The sequence below is a fragment of the Bos javanicus genome, chromosome 22 (assembly GCF_032452875.1).
Source record: "Bos javanicus breed banteng chromosome 22, ARS-OSU_banteng_1.0, whole genome shotgun sequence".
NCBI lineage: Eukaryota > Metazoa > Chordata > Mammalia > Artiodactyla > Bovidae > Bos > Bos javanicus.
The window spans coordinates 6,914,079-6,935,936 of NC_083889.1; the positions used below are offsets into that span (position 1 = coordinate 6,914,079).

General features: G+C 45.1%; 1 protein-coding gene across 6 annotated transcripts in view; it reads left to right on the plus strand.

Annotated features, from left to right (window-relative positions):
• CMTM7 (CKLF like MARVEL transmembrane domain containing 7) overlaps positions 1–21,858 on the plus strand; it is a 131,151-nt gene that overhangs the window by 45,661 nt on the left and 63,632 nt on the right. For 2 of the 6 annotated variants that reach the window (XM_061395743.1, XM_061395746.1), the window contains 2 exons: positions 135–216; positions 1,814–2,430. In XM_061395743.1, the coding sequence (XP_061251727.1) occupies positions 135–216; positions 1,814–1,824 (93 nt within the window). In that variant the 3' untranslated portion in view covers positions 1,825–2,430. Of the gene's footprint in view, positions 1–134; positions 217–1,813; positions 2,431–3,136; positions 3,724–21,858 lie in introns of those variants that run through there. The other 4 variants (XR_009732399.1, XM_061395742.1, XM_061395744.1 and 1 more) reach the window with 3 other exon arrangements.

Genomic DNA, 21,858 nt, shown 5'->3' on the forward strand with positions numbered 1-21,858 from the left:
GGTCAGATGAGTGCCTGGGCTCCCTCGTGGCCACAGCCAGTACAGGAAGCAGGCACAGGGACGAGCCACTGGAGGGGCTGCCCGCGTGACTGGCCCTTGCCCTGGGCACCTCCTGGCCCCTCTCTCTTGTGCAGGTCTTCGGCTTCCTGGCCACCTTCCTCTGCCTGGCGAGTGTGTGGCTGTCCTACAAGATCTCGTGCGTGACCCAGTCCACAGGTGAGTTCTGGTCTGAATACAGATGACCAAGAAGGTCCCTGTGCTCAGGAATGGGAGGACATGAGCTCTGGAGCTTGGCAGTAGGGGACCACTTACAGAGCACCATCCTGTCTCCATGGTGCCCAGGGTCACCCCAACATTCTCATTCTCTTGATGGCAAAGCGTTTTCTTTAAATGAGTTTCCTAATGACAAAAATAAAAGGTAGTATATTTAGAAAATAGAAATAAGAAAAAAAAATTTTTTAATAAAAACCATTATCACACTACCGAGAAATAGCACCTGCTGGGTGTCTGTCCCTTCAGCATTTCCTTGCTCTGAATACACAAAGGGAGAGATGTGCCTTTGTTTTTTGGGCCATGCCATGCAGCTTACATGATCTTAGTTCCCTGACCTGGGATCAAAGCCAAGCCCCCTTCAGCGGGGGTGCAGAGTCCTAACCTCTGGACCGCCCGGAAAGTCCCAAGAGATGTGCATTTATTAAAGGATCAGACTTCGTGTATGATTTTGCAAACTGCTCCTCTGCTCCTACCCAGACCCTTATCGGTCACTTTCTCCACATTATTAAGTGTCCTGCTCTGGCATCCGTCATGGCTCGGTGGTGTTGCACTGGCTCCTTTGCATGTCAGCATTGTAGTTTACTGAACTCGTCTCCTATTTGGGTACATTATATATATATATATTTTTTTTTTAATTAAAAATTCTTTCCTACTCAACAGTGCTGTAATGAACAAATGAACATCCTTGTAAATATACCCCCAGACACATAACCTAATGTTTTTTCACCTTTAGAATAAATTCCTAGAAATAGGATTGCTGGAAGTTGAACCAGTTATACTTTACTTCTTTCTTTGAATCAGCACTCTTTGCTCATTATTCTTTTCTTTGTTTTTAAAACATACATTAAAAATATCAAAGCACCTTAGAGAGTGCTTGCCACAGTAGAGCTGCAGTCTCCTTCTAATAGTCTCACTGGCAAAAAGCTAACAGAAGGCTGGGTGGACCGAGCCAGTCACCAAGGACCACGGTAGTAGGATTCCCTTTAGGGAAAATGTCCAGAATAGACAAATCCACAGACAGAGAGTGGAGTACCGGCTTAGGGCTGGGGGCAGGGGATACAGGAGTGACTGCATATGTGTTTGGGGCTTCTTTTGGACACGATGAGACTGTCCTAAGATTGGATGGTTATACAATTCTGTGAATATAGTGAAAACCACGGAATTGCACACTTTAAATGAGTGAACTGTGTGGTAGATTAATTATATCCCTGTGAGGCTGTTTAAAGAAAGAATGAATGACGAAAAAAGAATGTGAGAAAGTTAATAGGTAATGTCTAAAAGTGATACATCAGTCAACATTGATATAAATATGTTAAATTTATGGAGGAAGACCCGAAAGAAATAGCTGAAGGAGTTAAAGTACCTCTGAGAAAGAAGCCTGGGGTGGGGAGGAGCGGGGAGGGGAATCTTTTATTTGGTTTTTACAAACGGACTAAAATAGCATAAAGTATTGGTGTGGGCAGAGGAACGCAGCGCATGCGCAGCCCTGGGGCAGCCCTGAGGACCCGGCCCCCTCAACCCTGCCCTTCCCTTCCCCCAGACGCCGCCTGACGCCCCCAGGGACCCCCAGCCCTGTAGGAGGCCCTGCAGGACGTGTGACCCCGCGGATGGAGGGTCATGAGCTGGCGACCCCAGAAGAAACCGGGGTCTCGGCCTCGCACCGGATCCCCCGGCTGGTAGGCGCGGGAAGGACTCTTCTTCCGGCTTCCAAGCGGGTCCAGACCCTCTCTCCAGCCTTACACACTTCATCAGAGAATATTCCTCCCTGTCTGGGAAAGAAAAGCAACCGCCAGGAAAATCTGATCTCTTCCTCCAGCTTTAGAACTGCCTCAGGGACTGATGCCCGCCCCCCAACCCCACCCCCACAGCCGCACCCCCCCACCTTTAAGGTGATGGGGGGAGGGGATTCTGAATACTCCTGTGAAGCCTGTCCCTCTCTCCAGCCCTCGGGAGGAGCACTGCCTTAAATTCTCTTCGGAAAACACAGCCATCATCTAATTTATCTCGCTTGGAAATCCGGTCTTGAAGGCACCCTCTTCCTTGAAAGTGACGCCTCGTGGTAGCACCATGCGGTCAGCCAGTCACCAGCTAGGAAGGTGTCACGGGCCCTTTCCCATTGTGTATGTGTGTTTTTAAATAAAATGTTGACTTGGCCAATTGCAGGAGTTCTTATTAAATTAGAAGAAGGCTGTCAAACCAGAGTGAAACACGTGCTACCTGGGGACCCACTAGGTTCCTATGCCCACCAGAGGGGAGAGGAGGAAAGAATGCATATCATCCTGGCCTCAGAAGACTTGTGTATTTTCAAAGTACACTGAGGGTGGAAACCAGCATAATTCACATAAGACTCAAAAGCGACTTGGGCAGCCTTAAGAAAGCGGGAAATTCTGACACATGGTACACCATGGATGAACCTTGAAGACATTATATTAAGTGAAGCGAGCCAGACATGAAAGGACAAAGACTGTATGATTTTAGTTACATGAGGTGCCTAGAGTAGGCAAAATTCACAGAGACAGAAAGTAAAATGGCGATTGGTTGCCTCCAGAGTCTGGAGGGCGGAATTGGGAGTATTTAATGGGTAGGTACAGTTTCTGTTTGGGAGGGTGAAAATATTCTGTTCTGGTTGGGTCTTCCTTGGTAGTCCAATGGGTAGGCTCTTTGCTTCCACTGCAGGGGCTGCAAGTTTGATTCCTGGTTGGGGAACTAAGAACTCACATGCCACCAAAAGAAAAAAAAATACATTCTGGAGATGGTGGTGACGGCTGCACATTAATCTGAATGTAATTAATGCCTAAAAATTGTTTAAATGGTTAACTTTTCAGTTACGTATATCTCACCAAGAGTTTTTCTTCTCTTAAAGCAATGCAGGACCTTCTGTCTAAGGCTCCTAAGTAACTGACAAGCTTCTTGGGAAATGGAGAAAGACAGAGATGCCCACCTACAGCCCAGCAGAGGCCAGCACCGTGTTCTAACAGCTAAGCCTTCTTGCAGGTCTAGAGAATACAGGTCTGTCATCTCAGGGGCAGTGCCCACGAGTAAGCCAAACTCTGCCCCCACCACCCCAGCTCCTAGTGCAGGGAGGTGACCCACCAAGCAGTCCCAGCCAGGCAGGACCAAGCGGAGATATGAGAGGAGGGACATTTGGACCCATAGTGGGAGGATGGTTAGGACTCCTCACTTCCACTTCAGGGGGCATGGGACCTGTGGGGACCTGCCCCAAGGACCAAGAGCCAGTTTTCACTCATCATGACCACTGCAGGCCTAGGAAAGGGTGTTGACACCAGGGACCCTGGGAGGTGAGACCAAAGTGGGTCGGCCCACATGGTCTCCCATGAACAAGCGGCAGAGCCCTGGGGAGGGACCTGGAAGGTGGGGTGGTGCCCTCCATCGGGCAGACCTCTGCACAGACGTTTCTCACCATCCACAAGAAAAGACTTCTGCTCAGTGAGGCTCAGAAGGGCCTCTGTTCATTCATCTACCTGCTTTTGTGGCTGGAGGTGGAGGAAGCCTGGCTCTTCCAGGATATCCTGGAAGGTTCTCAGAAGCTCACCTCCCATTCCTGGTGTCTCCCTGGACCAGCCAAGGTGCAAGGCCAGCAAGGAACTGGCCCTTCCTCCAGGGGCCCCATGAGGAAGCCCACCTGTCCCAAAGGCCGGGAGGAGGAGGGGGGAGACCCCAGGAGAAAGCCGAGGGCACATGAGGTCAGGGCTGGAGATGGGGTTTGAGTCCAGGTCCTCACCCTGGACCTGGAGGCTCAGCCTGGACTTGAAGGCTCTGTCCTCAGCCTGAGCCTTCAGTCAGGATACTCAGGTGACCCAAAGCTGGCCCACTCCCTGTGCCACCACCTCCCAAGCCTCGTCCCTAGCCTGGGTTGCTACTTTCTGTTGCCATGGAGATATTGCAGGCCTTTGGGTCCCACTTCTTCCCCACTGTAGGGTGGTTTCTGGACTGTAGCAGTGAACAGGGGCTCACAGAGGTCAATTTTTATTTTAAATTTTTTAAAGTTATCCTATTTTTTAAATTAACTCATTAATTTGGCTGGGGGGGTCAGGTCTTAGTTGAGGCACTAGGATCTTTTCCTTGTGCACTCGAACTCTCTATTTGTGGCATCAAGGCTCAGTAGTTGCAGAACACAGGCTTAGTTGCCCGAGGCATGTGGGATCTTAGTTCCCCAACCAGGGATTGAACCTACATTGCAAGGCAGAATGTTTACCACTGGGCCATCAACGAAGTCCCTGGATGTTGATGTTATGTGCAAAATATATATTAACATCTTAAGATGTACACTCCTCTGTTATTGATGACACTGACAGTGGGAACCCCGCCTCACACAGCCCTAGGAGAAGGCTGGCCTTGCACCTTGGCTGGTCCAGGGAGACACCAGGAATGGGAGGTGAGCTTCTGAGAACCTTCCAGGATATCCTGGAAGAGCCAGGCTTCCTCCACCTCCAGCCACAAAAGCAGGTAGATGAATGAACAGAAGAGGCTACAGCCCCATTTAGCGCCTTCCTCCAATTGGCATGCTGTTCCAATTAACGTCATTACTCTTATAGACTGATTTCATTATAAGTTAGTGTTATAAATGTAAATGAATAATTTATATGGATGCCATATTTTCAGTTTTATATAATGGAATTTGATGTGGTTTCGATTGACAAGGGGGACTTCTCTGCTTTAAAAAAAAAGGCACCCCTGGAGCTGAAGGGAGCTGCCCGGCTGGCTGCCCGCTAGACACCAGACGAATGGACAGGGCGACCAGTCCAGGTTGGAGAAGGCAAAACAGCGGGAGAAACTTCCTCAGGAGGCCGTGGTGACCATACCTGATGCCTCTGAACCTTGTCCTAAGGAGACTGAGGCAACTGGTAGCTTGTTGGGGATTCACTGTCAAAAAGAGACCATGATTAACTCTATATAGAGTTGTACAGAAAAGGAAACGCTAGTATGAAGTGTTGCGCCGGATTCAGTTCTGAAGAGGGATTAAACAGTCAATAGCCAGAAAGCTATTGATCTGGTCGAAACTATCAAAAAAGGAAAAAGAAACGCCAGGCCGGGGATGCACGTGGAGGGGCGGCCGCAAGCGCCGCCGGGGTCGCCAGAAGCCCCACGTGTCTGAGAGAAGCAGAAATCTGGATTTTTAGGCCAAACAAAACTTGCGTGGGCTGGCTGCAGCTGGTTTGCAGAGCACCCCCGACTCCTCGCGGCGGTCCTCGGGCAGGCAGGGGAGGGGCGGGGGCGCAGGAAGTCAGCGGCTTCCTGCGCCCGCTCGGGCGGAGCCCTCCCCGGGGAGTGCCTCTGGGCGTCGCCACTGCTCCCCGCGGGCTCGGTTTCCTTCTGCGGAGAAGCACCGGGCCCCGCCGGTGGCTGCTCGGCTCCCCGCGCCCGCAGCGCCGCCTTCTGGTGGCCGTGGGGAGCGCCGCTGCCCGGCCCGGAAAGCCGAGACATCCGAATCCAGGGTTCGGGATCAGAAAGAAGCACAACTTGCAGGTTTTCTTGGAACCTCAGGCACTCAGACGCATCATAATTCCCTAGTTAATGATGCTCACGCGCTGATCACCGGCTTCTGACCACATTTAACTACACGCCTCTCACCCCATCCCCGCTCCTAGTTCTCCTTTCTTTCGAAATCTCCGTTCACCACACCTTTGCTTTTCTTACCGTCTAATTCTAGTTTCACTCGATGTATTGCCTAAAAAGTGCAGATAAGTATGGCAGTTCTTTATAATTAAACGAAAAGGACCCCATGCCGTATGTCATCCTTTCATTGTGTTGCTGTAACAGACACACCACCCCCCGCCCCCACCTCCTTTCAGGCAACACTTAGCATCCTCTCGGCCCTTTTTCACACTATCTCTTAATCCAGACAAGGACCACGTGTCTGCCCCGCAAAGGCTGTGACCAGTTTCACTCCAGGGCAAGCACAGAGCTGGGCCGCAGGCTTCACTGACAGCTTTTGACTGCCACACCAGAGCTTTCCTGTGGACCCCGCCATGGGTGTGCAGCCCGCAGTTAGGAGAGTTCCTGCCCGTAGGGGGATGCTGGCTAATTGGACACAGCAGTCAGTGGGTACATTTGTCCTCCTCACCCGAGACAGACTGGCCTGTGTTTAGCTGCTCAGCCGACTCTTTGCGACCCTGTGGATTGTAGGCCGCCAGACTCCTCTATCCACGCCAGGCTCCTCTGTCCATGGGATTCTCCAGGCAAGAATACTGGAGTTGGTTGCCATGCCCTTCTCCAGGGGATCTTCCCAACCCAGGCATGAAACCCAGGTCTCCTGCATTGCAGGCGGATTCTTTACCGTCTGAGCCACTAGGGAAGCCCAGACTGTCCTGAGGCAGATTTTATACAGTGTCTCCCATGGGACCGTGCAAACGATCACACAGGGTGGTCCATTCGGCAGCTTCCTACTGGCTTCACTGCCCAGGTAGGTGGTCCATCTGGGTCTGTGAGTACAAGCCAAAAATAGGCCACAGCTGCGCCAACTAACTGCCTTACTCAGGGGCGACCTTGGAAGACAGTAGGGAAGGTTGCTGACCCCAGTGGTTGGAGCTCGGAGCATCTGACTCTTCCAAGGAAAGAAAATAGCCTGGAGGGAGTGGTGAACGGCCAGGGACAACCCCCCAGGGCCCCTGCAAGAAGTGGGTGGGCGTAAAGCCACCAAGATTCTCAAACGAGCAAGTCGTTTGAACAAGAAGTGAGTCACCTTCCAAATAAAATTCCTGGGTAAGGAGGCCACTGAATGCCAGGAAGAAGGCAAACCCAGGAAAACTGCTACACAGATGAATCTATTTTACAATAGCCAAGACAGGTGATTGACAGAGTTAAAACGGGCGGGCAGAGCGGACCAGAGGAGTCGTGAGCCTGCCTGCGACACGAGAGCCTGGAGTGAGTCCTCGAGTCCTGCGTGCGAAGACCTACTCGGTGCGAGCTGACTCCCCTCAGACCAGGTGAACCAAAGCCATGGGACAAGCAGGGACAAAATTCAGGTATGGATCGGCTCTCCGAATTCACCCCACCCAGGGGGAAGCCCTGCATATTCCTGAACTTACGGAATACTAGCTGTAGTTTTGCGGGGGGTTCTTTGGTTGGCTTTGGTCTGGACTGTGCTTGCCTCTCTTTCGTAAGAACCTGCTAAGGGTCTTCTAAGGGTCACATGCAAGTTCCAGGATAGGCGTTTCCCTGTAAAGTTCGCCGAGCATAACATTTGAGACAGCACCTTCTTCCTGGGAGAAGAAAGGGTGCACGGTCTTTTCACCTGAGGTTTTGGATGGCCAGGGGTGCAGCACGGGGGTTCCACGCTTCCTTGGGAGCTGCACCCCCTCTGTCAGGCCGATGGAAGCCAGGAGCTTTACTATGGACTCTGGGTGCTTAGGGAAGAAGGTGGCCTCGTTCATTTCTGCCACGCTCGACGCTTCCAACGTGGACGGAACTGCCACTTCCCTCATACCTGGCTCTTAGTCTTCAGTCTGAGGTATGGCCAACAGTTTATTTTTTAAGTGGGGGCGGGGGTGGCGGCGAGTTTGCTTCTACCTGGCATAGCGCACAATACACTCATGGCCCTGAATTCTCCAGTGAGAGAGCTTCAGTGTTTGGACACAACTTGTTATCATGTGAACTGTTGGTGGGTGTGCAGGCGTCTCTATAACGGCTTCACAGGCCAAACGCTTTTGCTTAGTGACCCACGCTCCCCTCAGCTGCCTTCCAAGTAGCCATCTTAAGAGCTGCATCACAGCTCAAAGAGACGTTTCACAATCAGTTAACAAGCAACTTGGTGGTAACCACAAATTATGGCAAAAATCCCAGCTCCACTGGCCCCTTTGCATATTGTCTAATTAGAGACAGTACATCCTACACCTGGGAATATTCCTGTAAGCTCCACCTCGAGACGTCAGACCTGTGGCCGTATTTGAATGAGGGCCCCAATACCCAATAATCTTGGAAGCGCTTTACGCACTGTACCCTAGCACCTCCTTCAGACCAGTGAGTAACAGGTGCCTGTTACTCATTGCACAGCTGATGGAGGCCTTTTACCATGATGGCTCCTCTGGTTCTCCTGGCCCTCTGAGCTGGTGGTGGTGTTTTAATAAAAAGTATAATAATAGACAATGGACGTGAGTCTCAGTGAACTCCGGAAGTTGGTGATGGACAGGGAGGCCTGGCGTGCTGCGATTCACCGGGTCAAAAAGAGTCTGACACGACCGAGCAACTGATCTGATCTGATAATAGACAAACCAGAAGAACATAGAGGTTGAAGAAATTTTGGCAAAAAATATAATAGACAAATAAAATGTTACATATTTAAAGGAGATAGTGTGGTGATTTGACATATGTCTACTTTGTGAATGATTACCACAGTCAGGTTAACACGTCCGTCACCTCACAGCTACCATTTTTTTTTTAACGTGTGTGGTTGAGCTTCTGATTTTGAGAATTTCCTCCTGCCATTGAGAAGCGACTGTGAACGTGACTAACCTCTGGTCAAAACAGCCTCCAACTTGACATCCTGCAAATCTGAACTAAATTCCGTAGGTGGGATGAGCTCTAGGAAGTTCTGTCGTGAAAACACTATGGATCTTGCAATTAAGCCCAGTCCCTAAGCCTCTGACTTCACCCACAGGTGTCTTCCCTTACGGAGTACTAGTCTCATGAAAGCCAGCTGACAAGAATCAGTGAAGAAGCCCACCCTGCTCCAAGGTGAGCAGGTCCTCTATAATGCTAGAGCCTTTCAGTGAAGGCAAACGGTTGATGGCCTGCAGCAGTGGGTGTCCCATGTGATGAGCTGAATTTCACGTGGAACTTTCTAGTCAGTGCACTGCCCACCCCTGCTCTCCCAGGAATCAGTGAACACTATCTGTGTATCAGCTCATGGACTGTCACTTATGACCCAGCTTTAATGGTCAGGTCTTTGGGCCCCCCAGGACTGGACTCTTAAAGAGACCCCATATATTGGATGACCTCCCCTTGGAAACATAGCAGTTTTCAGATTCAACATTTACATTATATGTATAGTTATATGAAGTAACCACACCTAGAGAACAGTGTTGAGACAAACATATGTGGAAAAGCCAACACGTGTGGCCATTACCTCTTGCTGCTGTTTAGTCGCTAAGTTGCAAGCGACCCCATGGACTATAGCCTGCCAGGCTCCTCTGTCCATGGGTTTTCCCAGGCAAGAATACTGGAGTGGGTTGCCATTTCCTTCTCCAGGAGATCTTCCTGACCCAGGGATCAAACCCAGCTCTCCTGCATTGCAGGCGGAGCCATCACCTCTACTGCAGACCAGCGGACTGTGCTCAAGTCCACCATAGTTGTAATGGAACCACCATAAAGCTTGAGATGCCTAGTGAGGAATCGTGGAAGTAAGTCTTCACTGCAAAAACTTGTATCGTTGGTCCACTATCCTAGAGTCCTCAATGAGGACTTCCACAGGGCCACCTGGTCTGTCTGCACCTATTGGCAGCTTGCACAAGAGTGACTGGCCCCTCTGTCTACCTGAGCTCCTAGGCATTCAAGGGCTTTTGCACCTGCTTTGATCTCAGCAGGTGGATGGGTGGATGTTTCATTTTGTTCAAATCTACGTAGATAAACTTGACCACTTTGACCCAGATATCCTATGGTCACCCTCCCCTGCCCGCTGTCTATGCCATTGAAAAGTAGCAACTCCTGGACCAGAAAGGAAGATGATTTGGATCATCCCTGATGTGGAGGTGACACATCTCAGCTGATCAGGTGTGAACATGGCTGACCCCAGAAGTGCACTGAGGTCCAGGGGAAATGAGTAACTCTTTTTTTCTCTTACAAACATGGACCAGCAGTTTCACATGTCCTTCCCCTAATATTCTAGTTCTCATGATGTTGAAAATCTCACCTTCACCTAACCTGCTGCAGGGTCCCAAGGGCCAGCAGCCAATCAAGACAAGCATGGAAGGTCCTGGAGGTTCATTTCTTCTTATTTTGGGAGCTTATTGGAGAAATGGCTCAAAAAGACTGCACAATAGAAAAATATACTGATTCCAGCTCCTGGGCTTTAAAAAAATTTTTTTATTGGAGTATAGTTGCTTTACAATGTTGTATTAGTTTCTACTGTAAGCAAAGTGGATCAGCTATATACATATATACATATATTTTGTCTCTTTTTTGCATTCCTTCCTATTTTAGGTCATCACATAGAATCGAGTAGAGTTCCATGAGCTATACAGTTCATTCTCATTCAGTTCAGTCGCTCAGTCATGTCCAACTCTTTGTGACTCCATGAATTGCAGCACGCCAGGCCTCCCTGTCCATCACCAACTCCCGGAGTTCACTCAGACTCACGTCCATCGAGTCAGTGATGCCATCCAGCCATCTCATCCCCTGTCTTCCCCTTTTCCTCCTGCCCCCAATCCCTCCCAGCATCAGTCTTTTCCAATGAGTCAACTCTTTGCATGAGGTGGCCAAAGTACTGGAGTTTCAGCTTTAGCATCATTCCTTCCAAAGAACACCCAGGGCTGATCTCCTTTAGAATGGACTGGTTGGCTCTCCTTGCAGTCCAAGGGACTCTCAACAGTCTTCTCCAGCTACACAGTTCAAAAGCATCAATTCTTCGGCGCTCAGCTTTCTTCACAGTCCAACTCTCACATCCATACATGACCACTGGAAAAACCATAGCCTTGACTAGATGGACCTTTGTTGGCAAAGTAATATCTCTGCTTTTCAATATGCTATCTAGGTTGGTCATAACTTTTCTTCCAAGGAGTAAGTGTCTTTTAATTTCATGGCTGCAATCACCATCTGCAGTGATTTTGGAGCCCCAAAAAATAAAGTCTGACACTGTTTCCACTGTTTCCCCATCTATTTCCCATGAAGTGATGGGACCAGATGCCATGATCTTCGTTTTCTGAATGTTGAGCTTTAAGCCAACTTTTTCACTCTCCACTTTCACTTTCATCAAGAGGCTTTTGAGTTCCTCTTCACTTTCTGCCCTAAGGCTGGTGTCACCTGCATATCTGAGGTTATTGATATTTCTCCCAGCAATCTTGATTCCAGCTTGCGCTTCATCCAGCCCAGTGTTTCTCATGATGTACTCTGCATATAAGTTAAATAAGCAGGGTGACAATATACAGCCTTGACGTACTCCTTTTCCTATTTGGAACCAGTCTGTTGTTCCATGTCCTGTTCTAACTGTTGCTTCCTGACCTGCATATAGGTTTCTCAAGAGGCAGGTCAGGTGGTCTGGTATTCCCATCTCTTTCAGAATTTTCCACAGTTTCTTGTGATCCACACAGTCAAAGGCTTTGGCATAGTCAATAAAGCAGAAATAGATGTTTTTCTGGTACTCTCTTGCTTTTTCAATGATCCAGCAGATGTTGGCAATTTGATCTCTGGTTCCTCTGCCTTTTCTAAATCCACCTTGAACATCTGGAAGTTCACGGTTCACATATTGCTGAAGCCTGGCTTGGAGAATTTTGAGCATTACTTTACTAGCATGTGAGATGAGTGCAATTGTGCAGTAGTTTGAGCATTCTTTGGCATTGCCTTTCTTTGGGATTGGAATGAAAACTGACCTTTTCCAGTCCTGTGGCCACTGCTGAGTTTTCCAAATTTGCTGGCATATTGAGTGCAGCACTTTCACAGCATCATCTTTCAGGATTTGAAATAGCTCCACTGGAATTCCATCAACTCCACTAGCTTTGTTCGTAGTGATGCTTTCTAAGGCCCACTTGACTTCACATTCCAGGCTGTCTGGCTCTAGGTGAGTGATCACACCATCATGATTATCTTCGTCATGAAGATCTTTTTTGTACAGTTCTTCTCATTAGCTATCTGTTTTTTACCGAGTAGTGTGTATATGTTGACCCCAATCTCCCAATTCATCTCACCTCTTCCTCCCTTGGTAAAGATAAGTTTGTATTTTTACATTTGTGACTTTATTTCTGCTTTGCAAATAAGTTCATTTGTACCATTTTTTCTAGATTCCACAATATAAGCAGTATTATACATTTGTCTTTTTTGGACTTCACATTGTATGACAATCTTTTTTTAAATTTTATTTTAATTGGAGGCTAATTACTTTAAAATATTGTAGTGGTTTTTGTCATACATTGACATGAATCAGCCTTGGGTATACGTGTGTCCCCCATCCTGAACCTCCCTCCCCATCCCATCCCTCAGGGTCATCCCAGTGCACTGGCCCTGAGTGCCATCTCATGCATCAAACCTGAACTGGCAATCTATTTCACATATGGTAATACACATGTTTCAATGCTATTCTTTCAAATCATCCCACCCTCACCTTCTCCCACAGAGTCCAAAAGTCTGTTCTTTACATCTGTGTCTCTTCTACTGTCTCACATATAGGGTCATTGTTACCATCTTTCTAAATTCCATATATATGCATTAATATACTGTATTGGTGTTTTTCTTTCTGACTTATTTCACTCTGTATAATAGGCTCCAGTTTCATCCACCTCATTAGAACTGATTGAAATGCATTCTTTTTAATGGCTGAGTAATATTCCATTGTGTATATGTACGACAGCTTTCTTATCCACTCATCTGCTAATGGACATCTAGGTTGCTTCCATGTCCTGGCTATTGTAAACAGTGCTGCGATGAACATTGGGCTACACGTGTCTCTTTCAATTCTGGTTTCCTTGGTGTGTATGCCCAGCACTGGGATTGCTGGGTCATATGGCAGTTCTATTTCCAGTTTTTTGAGGAATCTCCAGACTGTTCTCCATAGTGGCTGCACTAGTAGTTTGCCTTCCCACCAACAGTATAAGAGTGTTGATTCCCTTTTCTCTGCACCCTCTCCAGCATTTATTCTTTGTAGAATTTTTGATAGCAGCCATTCTGACCAGCATGAGATGGTACCTCATTGTAGTTTTGATTTGCATTTCTCTGATAATGAGTGATGTTGAGCATCTTTTCATGTGTTTGTTAGCCATCTGTATGTCTTCTTTGGAGAAATGTCTGTTTAGTTCTTTGGCCCATTTTTTGATTGGGTAGTTTATTTTTCTGGAATTGAGCTGCAGGAGCTACTTGTATATTTTTCAGATTAATTCTTTGTCCATTGCTTCATTTGCTATTATTTTCTCCCATTCTGAACACTGTCTTTTCACAGCATTAGTTTCCTTCATTGTGCAAAAGTTTTAACTTTAATTAGGTCCGATTTGTTTATTTTACTTTTATTTCCATTACTCTGGGATGTGGGTCATAGAAGATCCTGCTGTGATTTATGTCAGAGAGTGTTTTGCCTATGTTTTCCTCTAGGAGTTTTTTAGTTTCTGGTCTTACATTTAGATCTTTAATCCATCTTGAGTTTATTTTTGTGTATGGTGTTAGAAAGTGTTCTAGTTTAATTCTTTTACAAGTGGTTGACCAGTTTTCCCAGCACCATTTGTTAAAGAGATTGTCTTTTCTCCATTGTATATTCTTGCCTCCTTTATCAAAGATAAGGTGTCCATAGGTGCATGGATTTATCTCTGGGCTTTCTGTTTTGTTCCATTGATCTATATTTTTGTCTTTGTGCCAGTACCATACTGTCTTAATGACTGTAGTTTTGTAGTATAGTCTGAAGTTAGGCAGGTTGATTCCTCTAGTTCTATTCTTTCTCAAGATTGCTTTGGTTATTTGAGGTTTTTTGTATTTCCATACAAATTGTGAAATTATTTGTTCTAGTTCTCTGAAAAATACCATTGGTAGCTTGATAGGGATTGCATTGAATCTATAGAGTGCTTTGGGTAGTATACTCATTTTCACTGTATTGATTCTTCTGATCCATGAACATGGTATATTTCTCCATCTATTTGTATCATCTTTGATTTCTTTCATCAGTGTTTTATGGTTTTCTATATGTCTTTGGTTTCTTTAAGTAGATTTATTGCTAAGTATTTTATTCTTTTCATTGCCATGGTGAATGGAATTGTTTCCTTAATTTCTCTTTCTGTTTTCTCATTGTTAGTGTATAGGAATCCAAGGGATTTCTGTGTGTTAATTTTATATCCTGCAACTTTACTATATTCATTGATTAGCTCTATTAATTTTCTGGTGGAGTCTTTAAGGTTTTCTATGTAGAGGATCATGTCATCTGCAAACAGAATTTTACCTCTTCTTTTTCCAATCTGGATTCCTTTTATTTCTTTTTCTTCTCTGATTGCTGTGGCTAAAACTTTCAAAACTATGTTGAATAGTAGTGGTGGGAGTGGGCACCCTTGTCTTGTTCCGGACTTTAGGGGAAATGCTTTTAATTTTTCACCATTGAGGATGTTTGCTGTGGGTTTATCATATATGGCTTTTATTATGTTGAGGTATGTTCCTTCTATGCCTGCTTTCTGGAGGGTTTTTATCATAAATGGATGTTGAGTTTTGTCAAAGGCTTTCTCTGCATCTATTGAGATAATCATATGGGTTTTATCTTTCAATTTGTTAATGTGGTATATCACATTGATTGATTTGCAAATATTGAAGAATCCTTGCATCCCTGGGATGAAGCCCACTTGGTCATGGTGTATGATCTTTTTAGTATGTTGTTGGATTCTGGTTGCTAGAATTTTGTTAAGGATTTTTGCATCTATGTTCATCAGTGATACTGGCCTGTAGTTTTCTTTTTTTGTGGCACCTTTGTCAGGTTTTGGTATTAGGGTGATGGTGGCCTCATAGAATGAGTTTGGCAGTTTACCTTCCTCTGCAATTTTCTGGAAGAGTTTGAGTAGGGTAGGTGTTAGCTCTTCTCTAAATTTTTGGTAGAATTCACCTCTGAAGCCATCTGGTCCTGGGCTTTTGTTCGTTGGAAGATTTCTGATATAGTTCCAATTTCTGTGCTTGTGATGGGTCTGTTAAGATTTTCTATTTCTTCCTGGTTCAGTTTTGGAAACTTATGCTTTTCTAAGAATTTGTCCAGTTCTTCCAAGTCATCCATTTTATTGGCATATAGTTGCTGATAGTATTCTCTTATGATCCTTTGTATTTCTGTGTTGTCTGTTGTGATTTCTCCATTTTCATTTCTAATTTTGTTGATTTGATTCTTCTCCCTTTTTTTCTTGATGAGTCTGGCTAATGGTCTGTCTATTCTATTTATCTTCTCAAAGAACCAGCTTTTAGTTTTGTTGATTTTTGCTATAGTCTCCTTTGTTTCTTTTTCATTTATTTCTGCCCTAATTTTTATGAGTTCTTTCCTTCTGCTAACCCTGGGGTTCTTCATTTCTTCTTTTTCTAGTTGCTTTAGGTGTAAAGTTAGGTTATTTATTTGACATTTCTCTTGTTTCTTGAGGTAAGCTTGTATTGCTATGAACCTTCCCCTTAGCTCTGCTTTTACTGAATCCCATAGGTTTTGGGTTGTTGTGTTTTCATTTTCATTTCTATGCATATTTTTGTTTCTTTTTTGATTTCTTCTGTGATTTGTTGGTTATTCAGAAGCGTGTTGTTTAGCCTCTATATGTTTGTATTTTTAAGAGTTTTTTTCCCCTGTAGTTGACATCTAATCTTACTGCACTGTGATCAGAAAAGATGCTTGAAATGATTTCAATTTTTTTGAATTTACCAAAGCTAGATTTATGGCCCAGGATGTGATGTATCCTGGAGAATGTTCCGTGTGCACTTGAAAAAAAGGTGAAATTCATTGTTTTGGGGTGAAATGTCCTGTAGATATCAATTAGGTCTAAGTGGTCCATTGTATCATTTAAAATTTGTGTTTCCTTGCTGATTTTCTGTTTAGTTGATCTATCCACAGGTGTGAGTGGGGTATTAAAGTCTTCCACTATTATCGTGTTACTGTTAATTTCCCCTTTCATACTTGTTAGCATTTGCCTTGCATATTGTAGGGCTCCTATGTTGGGTGCATATATATTTATAATTGTTATATCTTCTTGGATTGACCCTTTGATCCTTATGTAGTGTCCTTCTTTGTCTCTTTTCACGGCCTTTATTTCAAAGTCTATTTTATCTGATATGAGTATTGCTACTCCTGCTTTCTTTTGGTCTCTATTTGCGTGAAATATCTTTTTCCAGCCCTTCACTTTCAGTCTGTGAGTGTCCCTTGTTTCGAGGTGGGTCTCTTGTAGACAGCATATATAGGGGTCTTGTTGTTGTATCCATTCAGCCAGTCTGTCTTTTGATTGGGGCATTCAACCCATTTACATTTAAGGTAATTTTTGAGAAGTATGATCCCGTTGCCATTTACTTTGTTGTTTTGGGTTTGAGTTTATACACCCTTTCTGTGTTTCGTGTCTAGAGAAGATCCTTTAGCATTTGTTGGAGAGCTGGTTTGGCGGTGCTGAATTCTCTCAGCTTTTGCTTGTCTGTGAAGCTTTTGATTTCTTCTTCATATTTGAATGAGCTCCTTGCTGGATATAGTAATCAGGGTTGTAGGTTTTTCTCTTTCATCACTTTTAAGTGTGTCCTGCCATTCCCTTCTGGCCTGAGAGTGTCTGTTGAAAGATCAGCTGTTATACTTATGGGAATCCCCTTGTGTGTTATTTGTTGCTTTGCTTTTCCCTTGATGCTTTTAATATTTGCTTTTTGTGTGTGTTCTTCATTAATTTGATTAATATGTGTCTTGGGGTGTTTCGCCTTGGGTTTATTCTGTTTGTAGCTGTCTGGGTTTCTTGGAACTCTCTGGGTTTCTTAAACTTGGGTGGCTATTTCCTTCCCCATTTTAGGGAATTTTTCAACTGTTATCTCCTCAAGTATTTTCTCATGGCCTTTCTTTTTGTCTTCTTCTTCTGGGACTCCTATGATTCTAATGTTGCATTTAACATTGTCCCAAAGGTCTCTGAGGTTGTCCTCATTTATTTTAATTCTTTTTTCTTTTTTCCTCTCTGCTTCATTTATTTCCACCATTCTGTCTTCCACCTCACTTACCCTATCTTCTACCTCAGTTATTCTACTGTTGGTTCCCTCCAGAGTGCTTTTGATCTCAGTTATTGCATTATTCATTATTGATTTACTCTTTTTGTTTATATTTTATAGGTCCTTGTTAAACATTTCTTGCATCTTCTCAATCTTTGTCTCTAGTCTATTTATCTGTAACTCCATTTTGTTTTCAAGATTTTGGATCATCTTTACTATCACTAATCTGAATTCCTTTTCAGGTAGACACCCTATCTCCTCCTCTTTGGTTTCGTTTGGCAGGCATTTATCATGTTCTTTTACCTGCTGAGTATTTCTCTGTCTTTTTGTTTTGTTTATATTGCTGTGTTTGGGGTGGCCTTTCTGTAGGCTGGAAGTGTGTGGTTCCTCTTTATTGTGGAGCTTGCTCCCTTTGCGTGGGGTTGGATAAGTGGCTTGTCAGTGTTTCCTGAGTAGGGGAGCTTGCATCTGTGTTCTGGTGGGTAGAGCTGTATCTCTTCTCTCTGGAGTGCAATGAAGTGTCCAGTAGTGAGTTTTTGGGTGTCTATGGGTTTGGCATGGCTTTGGGCAGCTTGTATTTTAATGCTCAGGGCTGTGTTCCTGGAGAATTAGCTGGAGAATTAGCATGGTATATCTTGCTCTGGAACTTGTTGGCTCTTGGGTGGAGCTTGGTTTCAGGGTAGGTATGGAGGCTTTTGGATGAGCTCTTGTCAATTAATATTCCCTGGAGTCAGGAGATTTCTGGTGACCTCAAGTTTTGGATTTAAGCCTCCTGCCTCTGGCTTTCAGTCTTATTCTTACAGTAGCCTCAAGACTTCTCCATCCATACAGCACCGATGACAAAACATCTAGGTTAATGATGAAAAGTTTCTCCACAGTGAGGGACACCCAGAGAGGTTCACAGAGTTACATGGAGAAGAGAAGAGGGAGGAGGGAGATAGAGATGACCAGGAGGAGAAGAGGGGGAATCAAAGGGGAGAGAACAATCTAGCCAGTAATCAATTCCCTATGTGCTCTCCACAGTCTGGAACACTCAGAGACATTCACAGAGTTACACAGAGGAGAAAAGGGAGGAGAGAGAGAGAGAGAGGTGACCAGGAGAAGAGGGGAAGTCAAAAAGGGAGAGACCAATCTAACCAGCAATCAGTTCCCTAAGTGTTCTCCGCAGCCCAGAACACCCAGAGAGATTCACAGAGTTAAGTAGAGAAGTGAAAGGGGAGGGAGGAGATAGAGGTGACCTGGGGGAGAAAAAGAGTCAAAAGGGGGAGAGGGCAATCAAGCCAGTAATCACACTCCTATGTAAAATTGGGTACTGAAGATTAGATTCTTAAAGGTACAAAACTGATAACAAATACCAAAAAGCAGAGATTACAAATCTAGGGTAGACGTTAGACTCTCAAAAATACAATATTAAAAAAACAAAACAAAATCAAAAAAATTATAAAATATATATATGAAGTTTGCTTTTAAAATAGGGTCTTTTTTTTTGCAAGGTAATAGGTTATAAAAATGAAAATTAAAGGAGTAATAGAGGACTTAATTAAAAAAAATTTTTTTAATGATAATAGTAAGAATATATCTAGGAATTTCTCTGGAGCTGTTGCAGGCAGTGTGGGGTCAGTTCAGTTTCAGATAGTTTCTTGTTCTACCTTATACGTCTCAAGATCTGTAGGCCTCTTCCATTGTAGTCGGTGCTAACTGCAGGGTTTTAATCTGTTGAACCTGTCACTTCCAAAGTGATTCCCTCTTTATTTCCTTCTGTTTGCTGGTCTCTTCAGTGTCTAATTTCTGCCCTGACACAAGGGGGCGGTGGTGGTCACTTATTTAGGCTCACTTGTTCAGTCGTGCTGTGGGGAGGGAGGAACGGGCAAACAAATATCGCTGGCGTGTGTGGGGAGAGCCCGCAGTGTCTCGGCCACAATGGGTTTGCCCCCGCTCACGGGCGTGTGTGCTTTCCCGGTCTACACTGCTCAGGCTCCAGGTTCCTCTGCAGGGGAACTGTCCAAAGCGGGCCCTGGGTTGCGTGCACTTCCCAGGTCTAAGCCACTCAGGTTCAGGTTCTTGGGTACTCCACAAAGGCGCAGACTCGGTTGGGCCTGCGTTTTGTGTCCTTCCCAGGTCCGAGCAGCTCAGGTGACCAGGTGCTTGGCAAGCGCACTCTCCCCAGGTGGGGGTGCGTCTTATCGCCTCCCCCATCCAGCCGCTCGGTTTCCTGCGTGCTCAGCGGGAGCGCCCTCTCAGGTGTGCCGTGTGTCTCTTCTGGGGATCCGATCTCTGACTGTGACCCTCCTGGCGGATGTCAACCATCCAGGATCCCAGGAAGACTTGGTTAGCAACTGGAGCCTGCTCACAGTTTGCCCTCTCTGGGGCTGAGATTGCCCCTTTACTGCTCTGGCTGCCCCCTGCCTGCCTCCCTGTCTCCAGTGGGGGATGGGCCGGTCGGCAGCTGGCCAGCTCTCCTGGTATTTGCTCAGTCCTGTGTTCTGTGAGCTGGCCAGCAGTGTCTTAGGTTTGGGCTTTTTGCAGGATAGTTCTCTCTCTTTTTTCTCTCTCTGGCCATCCCACAGTTTGGGTTGCTCCCTCAGATTGCCCTCAGAGCATTCAGTCCCTGTCCTTACCCTAAGCAATGCAGCCCACGCGCCTCCATGCGCATGCTCCCTGCGAGCGTCTAGGCTACTTCTCAGCTGGGAGTTGCCTAGGCTCATAATCTGTGGGTTTATTATCTGTCCTCCCAGTTATGTTGCCCTCTGAGATTCCAAAACTCCCCACAGACCTGCCGATGAGAGGGTTTCCTGGTATTTGGAAAGTTCTCCTCTTTTATGACTCCCTCCCCGAGATGGGTGTCTGTCCCTAACTCTTTTGTCTCTCTTTTTACCTTTTATATTTTGTCCTACCTCCTTTCGAAGACAACAGGCTGCCTTTCTGGGTGCCTGGTGTCCTCTGGCCAGTGTTCAGAAGTTGTTTTGTGGAATTTGCTCAGCGTTCAAATGTTCTTTCAATGAATTTGTGGTGGAGAAAGTGGTCTCCCCGTCCTGTTCCTCCGCCATCCTAGGAATGCCCCACTCTGTAACAATGTTTTTATGGTCTTTGATTTTTAGAAATTTTTATTTGGTATTAGCAAGGGATAGTAAAATTGTCACAGAAGGTCAGCAGCAGATCCATGCATACCCATAAATCTGATATATGAGAAAAGGCAGCACTCTGTTAGAGGAGCAGAGTCGTTCATTGAAACAATCAATGAGAAGGTATGAGATACTCACACCACACAGAAAAATCAAGGCAGGACCAAAGTACTACATATAAGGTGTGAAAATCCTTAAATATTTTAGAAGATAGAGAACATCTCTGACCTACGTAACTACAGAACCAAAGTTAAATATATTTCACAGAATAGGAAAAGATACGTCCAAGGCATGTTACAAAGGGTCATATCTATAAAATGTCAAGAACTCTCAGGATGTACACACTGCTATTTTAAAAAATAGATAACCTACAAGGACCTATAGCACAGGGGACTCTGCTCAGTGTTATGTAACAACCTGAATGGGAAAAGAATTTGTGAAAGAATAGATACATGTGTAACTGAATTACTTTGCTGCACACCTGAAACTAACACATTGTTAATCACCTTTACTCCAATATAAAATAGTTGTTTTTTTGTTTTTTTAAAGAACTTTCTAGACTTTGCTGGTGGTCCAGTGGTTAAGATTCTGCCCTCCCAATGTAGGGAGTGCAGGTTTGATTCCTGGTAAGGGAATCAAGATTCCACAGACAATAATAATAAAAGAACTCTCAAATGAGGAAGAAACAACTCAATATTTAAAAAAGGCGGCCAAGGTTATAAACAAACCACAGACCCATGGAAGCCTAAAAAGTAAACAAATGAAAAGCTCAGCCTCACACATCTCTACTGAAGCTGTTTTAGGCAAATTTCTTTCAGAATGAATGACGGAATTTGTAATGGTTTTTTGTTTTCAAGGATGAGGATGTAGAGATTGTGGTTAATGAACTAGGGCATTGGGTCATTTATGATACCACTAACTCTGGGTTTTTCACAATGATGCTCTAGCAATTGCTGTGTTGTACAATTTTAGTACTTGATTAGTAATTGTTATTGGCTGATCACTGCTTATAGGTGTTGGAGTCATGATGGAGGTTACTCTGGTAACTAAATAGAATTATGCTCGGGAAGAGGTAATGAGGAATGAGAGGAAACAGTTCCCTCAGGCATTTTTGGTCTGATACAGTGTAGAGGTTTTTCTTTGGCTAAGAGAGGTGGATTTTGGTAAAACATGTTGTAGTCAGAAGTGATGACACTGATTTTTAGCTATCTGAAAAATTTAATGATAGTAAGAGGCGGTGCAGGATCATTGGAAAATAGCCTAAGAGGTTAGAGAATTTGAAGAGGTTTGAACGATAATTCAACTTTAGATTTGGGGTAGTACGGTTGATTTCTAGGGCCAGAATAAAACCTGAAATAGTCACGGCCAGGGCAGCTCATTTCCAATAACGAGGCATTGTTATTTGTGGAATTGTTGTGGGGGAGAATAGTGTTGGAGAGAAGGAATCCAGCGAAGATGCTTCCAGCTAATGGACATTTGATGGAATGGATTAGGAGCAGGTGATTTTCATTGAGAAGAGAGAGAAGCAAGGTCGTTCTGGGAGTGGGAGGAAAATTTGCATGCTGTAGACAGCTGGGAGCAGTGTGGTAAGGAGAGTGGTTAACAGGGCTCAGGCATCGGTTACAAGGAGTTAGCA